Below are 9,517 nucleotides of genomic sequence, written 5' to 3' on the forward strand. Positions count from 1 at the left end.
TTTTTATACCAGAAAAAACGACAAAATAAATCACTTAAAACTAACACGTGATGCATGAGGCTCGCGTGCCAGACAGAGGTAAAAAGTCGAAAAAAATATTAAATCACCCGCCTCACGTGCACTCCTGCACACGTCGTCGGTTTCTAACCGACAAAACCAAAAAATTGAGTTTTTTAAAACACACTCCACATAAATTCAAAGGGATATTCTTCCACAGTTAATACAAAACAAACGAGGAAAATCTACCACCATTTATGTCTTGTTTCTTTGTTTTTGTCTTGTACAAAACATGATGTCTCCTTAACATCCACTTTGGTTTCCACTCCAACTTACTCTAATACAAAAGCCTGTCCAAACAACTATGCAATTGTTCTTTCAAGCTTTGAATATCACAAAAACCAACACTTTTTAATTAAGCTTATTCCTCATTGACACTTGTGCATAATACGAGTATTTGACACCAACTTATTCTTAATTTCTGTCACCAACCTATTGTACGTATTAGCCTATGTATGTGCTTTGTTGATCATGGTGTTAATTAATAATAATATAAATTGTGATTTTTTTTACTACTTTATTTGGGACGGCAAAATAGTTGTTACATTGTATCATTTCATTTTGTAATATCCAAAGAGCACAAGTAAATTTTGTAATCAATTAATGCATGACATTTACTCTAAGAAGATACCAGAATCTATGTATTACAGACAACTCTTGAAAAAAATATCTGTCCGACACTTGCATTGATATTTGCAATTACATTTAGTTTTTTTTTTTTTAAAATTATTACTAGTATAATTTGTCACTGTCAGAGTCATGTTCGGAGTGTCTGTGTTTCGTAGATTAGAATTACAAATACTAATAAATGTCAGAGTCATGTTCGGAGTGTCTGTGTTTCGTAGATTAGAATTACAAACACTAATAAATATTAGACTAGCCCCTATTATTGAAAGAGATTTCTAGTTGGATTATATTAATTAAGTTAGTGGCAATATTTTGGAACTAAAATTAAAGTTCATACTAATTCTAATAGTTGAAAATTGAATGTAAAAGCCATTGACTAAGTAAAATGAATTAGTTAGCATACCATGTCTTTAAGACGCGTCTGCTCTAACATTTTTGTTTTCTTAATTTCCATACCAAGGTGGCTTTGTTTTTTTCCTTGTTAAAACATTCTTGTTATTCACATCTTTGAAAAAAAAATTTATTATTTCATTCTTGATTCTATTCAATATCAAGAAAAAAAAAGTGTTTTGAGTAATGGAACATCATCATAAACTGTTTCCTCTTCTGGTGTTACTTCTGTTCCAAGTTTCGATTGTTGCATCACAAACAGATAGTGGAGATTGTAAGTGTAATTCAAATTTTTTTTGATGTTTTTTATGTCATATGTATCATGATTGTGAAAATCTATGTTTGTGCATGGAAAGTGTTTATAGCAACATTATTGGAGAGTTTAGTTTCTTATAGAAGTTGTGTTGATGCAGTTACGGCTCTTTCGTCTCTCATACAATCGTGGAAAAACAAACCGTTAAGTTGGGTTGGTTCTGATCCTTGTGGAAGTGATTGGGATGGAATTCGTTGCGCCAATTCAAGAATCACCGAACTGTTAGTTCTTGGTTTTTTTGTCAGTTTGTCTGCTATTTCTGTATAATCTTGATTTTAATAAGAGTGCTAATTTTTTTTCAGGAAACTACCTGGCTTGAATTTGGAGGGTCAACTTTCTTCAGCAATTCAGTCCTTATCTCAACTTGATACACTGTAAATTTTCTACTTCTCGTTTGAATTAATGTTTCGGTTATTCGGTTATTTTTTTGTTGCGTATTCCGTTGTAGATGAACTAACAGCATGTTGTTTTTGTTCATATAGTGATCTTTCCTACAACGTAGGCATGACAGGATCGATTCCGAAAGAAATTGGGAATTTGAAAAACCTCAAATCCTTGTAAGTAACGAAATTTATAAATTTCAATATAAACTGAATTTCTTCATTGAGCTAGTATGATTTTGATATTGATATGTTTTCTTTTAACTGTTTTTTTTTCAGGGCATTGGTTAACTGCGGTTTCTCGGGGCCTATTCCAGACTCCATAGGATCTCTAAAGAAGCTGACCTTTTTGTAAGGATTCCAACTTCATAGTTCTGATATATCGTGTTCATGTCCTTAGATAACGCATTTACGAGCCACTTACCGTCTTATTGATTTTTCATGCAGAGCGTTGAATTCGAATAAGCTCAACGGAAATATTCCGCGTACTCTCGGCAATCTAGCCGTCCTTGATTGGCTAGATCTTGATGATAACCAGTTGGAAGGGTCTATTCCGGTCTCTGATGATCAAGGGCAACCGGGTTTTGACATGCTCCTTATGACCCAGCACTTGTATGTCTATTCTCATTTTTTCGATTTCCACTTGATATTTTCGACACTAACATTTCATTTCAGTGAATGATCGATTATCATGTCTACTTCTTGCAGTCATTTGGGGAATAATAGACTCTCGGGTCCGATACCGTCTAAACTTTTTAACTCCAGCATGATTCTAAAACATGTGTAAGTCGAAAATAGCTTCTCTATTTCGCAATTTTCAAAACATTCTATATAAATTTTTCATAAACGCCGATAAATTTATAAGGACTATTTGTATTTGCCAGGCTTTTCGACCACAATCAACTAACAGGCAGTATTCCTAGCAGCCTTAGCTCTCTGAGCAAAGTTCAAGTTGTGTAAGTATATTGCGGCTTCACTTACGCTCACAATTTATGTTATCTCTGAATTCTTTTGGCTGAATTGAATATTCTCTCTTGTATACAGGCGTTTTGACAAGAACCGATTAAGCGGGAGAGTGCCTTCCAGCTTAAGCCAGCTCGAAACACTTAGCGAGATGTAAGAAAATCAAAGAAACGCGACTTGTTAAGCTTCATATTTACCACTAACTTTTTTCCTAAAGAATCGGTTTTTCTTATTGAATATATTTTTGCAGCTATTTATCTCACAACGAACTGAATGGCTCTCTGCCGGATTTGACTGGAATGACTAGTCTCACCTACGTGTAAGTAGTATAACACGAACGTTACGTCGTACTTTACGATACAATGATTTTAACTTGCATGTTATGATATAAAAACTGTTTGCAGGGATCTGAGTGACAATAATTTTGTTTCTTCTGATATTCCTTCATGGGTTTATGCTTCTAGTCTTCCCGATCTGACGACAGTGTATGTTTCTCCATCCTTATCGCATTAGACCAGTTTCTAGCTACTCTCTTTTTTAGAGCTTATTTGAAACTGTCTTATCATATAGGATGTAGTTAAGTAGTTTACATTTTGAGCTTGTTTCGATAAGCTTTACGTGAAAATCAGCTTATGCATAGTTACTGAAATTTGTCCAACAGAATACTCAAGGACAACCAGCTCAGTGGCACATTAAATCTCAGCACTGGCTACAGAAGAAGTCTGCAACTCATTGATTTGCAAAACAATGGCGTTACCGAACTCGAGATGGGAAGCCAAAAACTGAATTTCGACTTGAGGTAAGCTTCACTGTATTTGCATGGACTCGAACTACTTGACATTCGTTTTTGTTCTTAGAATTTTATCGAATGTTTATGCAGACTGGCTAAAAACAAGATTTGTCTTGAAAATGGAGTTTCTAACGAGGTTTACTGCAAAGCTCCTCAAGTCATTCCCTCGTATTCGACACCAACTAATGGTTGCCCGACTCCTTCATGCAGTAACAATCAAGTCGCCAGCCCAAACTGTCAATGCGCATTTCCCTACATGGGAAACCTATCATCCAGGGCTTTTAGTGTCTCGAACTATAGTAACACGAGTTACTACACGGAAATTGAGCAGTCTTTGTTGGATACTTTTCGGAAACAAAATGTTCCAGTGGATTCGGTTTCTCTTAGTAATCCTACCAAGGATACAGTTACTGATAATTTTCAGTTGACTCTTAACGTCTTTCCATCTCAAGCCGATCGTTTCAATACCACTGGAGTTTCAACCGCTGCTTTTGTCCTTAGCAACCAAATTTACGAGCCTCCAGCGTTTTTCTCCCCTTACGTCTTCAATGGTTTTAGCTATTCATATTATGGAGGTGATTTTCCGAATTAACTACAAATTCTGAATTATTTGTCTATTTTGCCGTATTTCCCTCTAACTTTATCATTTTTATGCTACTTAGGAGAACCTACGGGATCAAAGTCATCGAATACAGGCGCGATAATTGGTGCAGTAGTTGGTATATTGGTCTTTCTTGTAGTAGCGATCCTTATAGGACTATACATTATACGCAAAAAAAGAACAAGATCGTCCGAGTTGAACCCTTTTGGTAAGAATTGGTTACTCCAAGCTTGGCCTAGTTTGTACTTGGCAAAGAATTTTTCTACTAGTGTTGTTTATTATTCGATTATCATTTTAAATGCAGTAAACTGGGAACAAAACAAGAATAGCGGAGCGGCTCCTCAGTTGAAAGGAGCGCGATGGTTTTCATTCGACGAGATGAGGAAATTCACCAACAACTTCGCAGAAGCCAACACTATTGGATCGGGCGGCTATGGACAGGTTTACCAAGGTGCTCTTCCCACTGGAGAATTGGTTGCAATCAAAAGAGCCGGAAAAGAATCTATGCAGGGTGCTGTTGAGTTTAAAACTGAGATTGAACTTCTATCAAGGGTCCATCATAAGAATCTCGTTAGTCTTGTTGGCTTCTGTTACGAGAAAGGCGAACAAATGCTTGTATACGAGTACGTTCCAAATGGCACTTTAATGGACAGTCTTACAGGTACTTCAATTCCTTCAACAATCTGCATGTACCATATCGTATCATTGATTCATAATAAACTCAAATATGGTCATTTTATTGTATATCATAATCACAGCACGATCGGTCCAAGTACTAAAATATGCGTTCGACTTTGTCACTGCAGGAAAATCTGGGATATGGATGGATTGGATAAGGAGGCTCAAAGTTACATTGGGTGCCGCCAGGGGTCTGACCTATCTACACGAACTCGCAGACCCGCCTATCATACACAGAGACATAAAATCAAGCAATATCCTACTTGATAATCATCTTGTCGCTAAAGTGGCTGATTTCGGTCTCTCCAAACTTCTCGTTGATAGTGATAGAGGCCATGTTACTACTCAAGTCAAAGGAACAATGGTTTGTATAAGATGCTTTTCACTTTCATCTTTAAATAGCCTTAAAATTGTTAAGAAAGTTTCTTAATATGTTTCCTTTTATTCTATGAAGGGATACTTGGATCCTGAATATTACATGACCCAGCAATTGACGGAAAAGAGTGACGTATATAGCTTCGGAGTACTGATGCTGGAACTAGCAACATCAAGAAAGCCGATAGAGCAAGGAAAATACATTGTAAGAGAGGTAATGAGGGTAATGGACACATCAAAAGACTTATACAACCTTCATTCGGTTCTCGACCAAACCATACTCAAAGGGACAAGGCCAAAAGGTTTAGAAAGGTATGTGGAACTTGCATTGAGATGTGTCAAAGAATATGCAGCTGATAGACCTTCAATGGCCGAGGTTGCAAAAGAGATCGAGAGCATAATCGAGCTTGTTGGAGTGAACCCGAATTCTGAATCAACTTCAACAACAGAAAATTATGAGGAAGCGGGTGCGGGGGACGGTAAACATCCTTATGTGAATGACGATGAATTTGAATATAGCGGAATGTTTCCAACAATAAGGGTAGATCCTCAATAAGGGTATATTCTTGGTATGTTTTGTTTTGTAAAGGTTTTTTCCTATTGAAGTGAAATCATTGAGGTCTAGTTGTGTCAATTTTGGATTGAATTCCCATAGGTGGTACATTCATAGCATGGAAAGTGTATATTGTTAACATCAACTGAAGGGGAAGAAGGAAAATGGATTCTGGATTGTAATTTGTACTCCAGACATGAAAATATTCTTGTGAATTTTTTATTTGTATGTAATATATTTGAATTTGAAGATTGGATTTTCAAAAGAGAGCATGTCTATTTAATTTTTCTTCTTTTTTCATAAACAACAACTCTTGGCTATTTGCCCCAAGATATTACAACAAAATTAAGTAGGAGGAAAAGCGTTAAAGGTAAATAAAAGGGATGTTACGAATTCGAATCTGCATGCTCTGCTGTCAAATATCTCTACATAACTACCAACTAACTTAACTCTGTGTTCTGCAGTCAAAATTTTCTCTATAACTACCATCTAAATTAGTTTAATGTAAAAATGATTTATCCTATTTTATGTAATTTTTTTAATTTATTTCTCATTTAAGACATTTAAAATATATTAAAGGCACCTTGTCTTATTTTATTTTTAATCTTTTGATGAGGATGTGATCGTAATTTGCAAATGAAGTCACATAGAAAGCAAAGAATCATCGACTTCCATTTCCATTTCCAGCATGAGCGACAACAATCCCAAAACCCCTCTTCCACCTTCTTCAACCGGAGATCACACCTCAACCAAATATTCACGAAACAAGACCCACATCAACCCACCAGAAACCGCAATTCCCGACACCGCAACCCTGAGAGATCAATGGAAGTTCGCTGTCAGACAGTACAGTAAATGGTACTCTCACGCTTGGGGAACCGCCATTCTTGCTGGGACTGCTTTCTTTGCCCTTGGGTGGTTCATTAAGGGTGAAAATCCCATACCCTCTTTCAACTCCAATAACAACAAACCTTCTTCATCGCATGAAGACAAGGATAAACCTCCCAAACCCCAGTGATTTCAACCTTTCTACTGTTCTTGTCCTGCTATTTCGTTCCCTTCTTTTGGGTATGTTTCTTTCATTTTAAATTGGGGATTTTTCTATTTTCATTTTGAATTGTTGTTGTGGGTATCTGTAATTATAGATAGAGCTTGAGTTGAGTTGTTGGGAGCTGGAAAAAGTAATAAAGTTTGTATTTTTGATAAGTTTGGGTCATTCAATATTATGTATAGATAGATAGATAGGTAGATCAACGAGAGTGTTCAGTGGTGGAAACTAGGGTATTTCGGTGAACGGTGAAGTAGGGCTTTAGCTACGGTGGACTTGAGCTTCCGTGCGCTAGTGAGAGAATGAAAAGTGATGTGAGAGTGAGAATGAATTTATATCATACGTTTTCCTTCACGTGAGATTTTTTATATATGGGGTTGGATAGGGTACTCTGGACCTGGATCACATGTGGACCTTCAACCGGTCCAAAACAATGACTAATAAAATAGCTTTTGGGATATGTTATAGAAAATGAGAATGAGAAGTAGCTTGTTTGTTGTGCTAAAGAATATGAACAAACAAGATGAAGATCATAAAAGGTGCTGAAAGCATCATTGTTCTAAGATTTATCTGTTGATAGATTTTGTATTTGGAACTCCTCTCCTGGCTTGTGAATAATGTATCCTTCTGTGATTTCTGTTTCGCTTGATGTTGCAATTCAATTATATTAGGTGGTTTTTTTACGAAAACCTTTGTATGTAAAATAGGATAACTTTCTGCTATGGTGGAATCTTGGAAATGGTTGATTCAGCTGTGAGTCTATTGTAAGACTAACATTTTGATATTACTATAAATCTAGTATTAAGAAAGATCTTGAGACTAAAGATTTAGTTAAAAACGTGGTCTTGGATAGAACATAATGGCAAAAGTTGATAAGACTTGATTATTGTTGTTGTTGTCTGTAAATCTGCTGATACTACTGCAAACACTGACTTATATGGTTTATGGATTGATGCATCGGTCACTATAACATTGTTGTATAGAAATATACTCTTGAAGAATTGCATGCTTAGCTTATGGTTGGTTGGATTGCAAATTAAATGAGCTGGTAAAAAAGATTATGTTTTGGGACATACCAGACACTTCCATTCTTTCGATTCGATTCCAACCTGTCATAGCCTCAATGCCTATGTTACTGAACTATAATAGAATTGTCATTCCTTTTGCTGCATTAACTAAATTATTGTGCAGTATGCCATTTGTGTGCCCACGTCCTTTAAAAAAATTCTTAACTTTCTATGTTGGGTTTATTGCATACATGTAGTTTTGGTGCTTTCCTTATCTTGTCGTATAAGGAGTTAATCAATCTCCAAGTTTAGTGTTTCACGCACACAATTAGTTTGGTATTTAATTAAAGACTAAAATCATGATAATAAAATGACTGTTAAATTCAGGCAAGAAGCCTGAACTATAGTGAGTAAGCTTAGATGGATAAAACGTTGATATCTGATAAGGGAGAAATCTCCAGAAGAATTGGTTTTGCTTTCATATTATTATGCTACTAACATTCAGGTTTGTTTCATTAACTCGCATCCTTTATTTATTCATATGATTAAACTGCAGGCCCCATTCACTGGAATGAAGCCACATCAGAGCTGTCTTTTGTTGATAGTGCCTTGAAGCCTCACCTTGATTGCAATGCTCTATGGAAGTTTAAGAACTTGTTTTGAAAAAACAACCTATGTTTTTATTTTCTGTTTTACAAGTTGTAACTTTACATTCACTTTGTTTTATTGTACAGAAAACTGTAATGATTACAGTAAATGTTGTTTTCACTGTTTTTTTATATAAATATCTGAAAACTGAAAATATGTCCGGATTGTTCATAATCGAGTTTCATGACACAGCTGTTATCCTGTTTTTCTTATATCAGTTTGTCACTGTTTCATATATTTGCAACTTGCTTTTCTTGAGCTATTGTAATGATATTAGATTTATTATTAAGATGGTTATAATACAATAAATTGGAATTTGGCTATTAATTTGTTTATGGGCCAAATATTAGTAGTTACTTATTTGTTAGAAAGGTTGAGAATTTGCTAGCAGCATAGACCACATCCTGAACTTGCATTTTAACATTCTCTTAATGTCTAAATTCACAACATTGGACAATATCTTCAATGATATAATTGTTCAGCTTCTAATTTAAAGATTGGTCCTGTAATGGCATCAAAGAAACTAAACAATTGTAAAACTATACTTTTTAAGTTAAAATTATATTTAAGTAATTTCTTTATTTTTTCAAGTGCATGAGAATAAATGAAATAATTTTATTCTGGAAAACACCATTGATCGTTATGTTTGATGTGAATATGTGTTTCATGTTAAAATTTTTAAAATATTCTGAAGGAGATTCATCGATTTATCAATGTACATTCAATTTGTTGAAGTGGTAGAGCCGAATCAAATCTAAAACATTAAGAAATGGTAGAGCCGAATCAAATCTAAAACATTATGCGAAAAGTTATTGTGTATGACTATCGTGTCATTTTCATCTTCACCTTGATTAGGTTTTGTAGCATACCTTAACACATCATCTAACAAAGAGACAATCATAATTATGGGCTAAAATAACGATATTTTTCTATTCTTATACAATAATGTTTAAAATTGGCAAAAGTCCTTTCCCACCCTCAACTCTAAAAGATATTTTTGCATACCACAATAAAGAAAGCTTTTAACTTCTCAAAATAATTAACAAGCAGCATTGTCATTGTCCTTCTGTTTTTGGAGTTACATAGT

The 9,517-nt window shown here is 35.1% G+C and overlaps 2 protein-coding genes across 2 annotated transcripts; both read left to right on the plus strand.

The window, feature by feature from the left end:
* Nucleotides 1-1,049: 1,049 nt before the first annotated feature.
* LOC131641519 (leucine-rich repeat receptor protein kinase HPCA1-like) lies at nt 1,050-6,030 on the plus strand. Its single transcript, XM_058911826.1, has 17 exons — nt 1,050-1,348; nt 1,488-1,608; nt 1,690-1,761; nt 1,870-1,944; nt 2,047-2,118; nt 2,215-2,379; nt 2,476-2,550; nt 2,652-2,723; nt 2,812-2,883; nt 2,981-3,049; nt 3,135-3,215; nt 3,392-3,529; nt 3,611-4,095; nt 4,183-4,329; nt 4,426-4,782; nt 4,928-5,163; nt 5,254-6,030. The coding sequence occupies exons 1-17, from the start codon at nt 1,261-1,263 to the stop codon at nt 5,728-5,730; spliced, it is 2,802 nt and encodes a 933-aa protein (XP_058767809.1). The 5' UTR covers nt 1,050-1,260; the 3' UTR covers nt 5,731-6,030.
* Nucleotides 6,031-6,340: 310 nt separating this feature from the next.
* LOC131641521 (uncharacterized) lies at nt 6,341-8,586 on the plus strand. Its single transcript, XM_058911828.1, has 2 exons — nt 6,341-6,795; nt 8,339-8,586. The coding sequence occupies exon 1, from the start codon at nt 6,416-6,418 to the stop codon at nt 6,743-6,745; it is 330 nt and encodes a 109-aa protein (XP_058767811.1). The 5' UTR covers nt 6,341-6,415; the 3' UTR covers nt 6,746-6,795; nt 8,339-8,586.
* Nucleotides 8,587-9,517: the final 931 nt, after the last annotated feature.

This window comes from Vicia villosa, unplaced genomic scaffold (assembly GCF_029867415.1).
Source record: "Vicia villosa cultivar HV-30 ecotype Madison, WI unplaced genomic scaffold, Vvil1.0 ctg.003798F_1_1, whole genome shotgun sequence".
NCBI classification, from domain to species: Eukaryota; Viridiplantae; Streptophyta; class Magnoliopsida; order Fabales; family Fabaceae; genus Vicia; species Vicia villosa.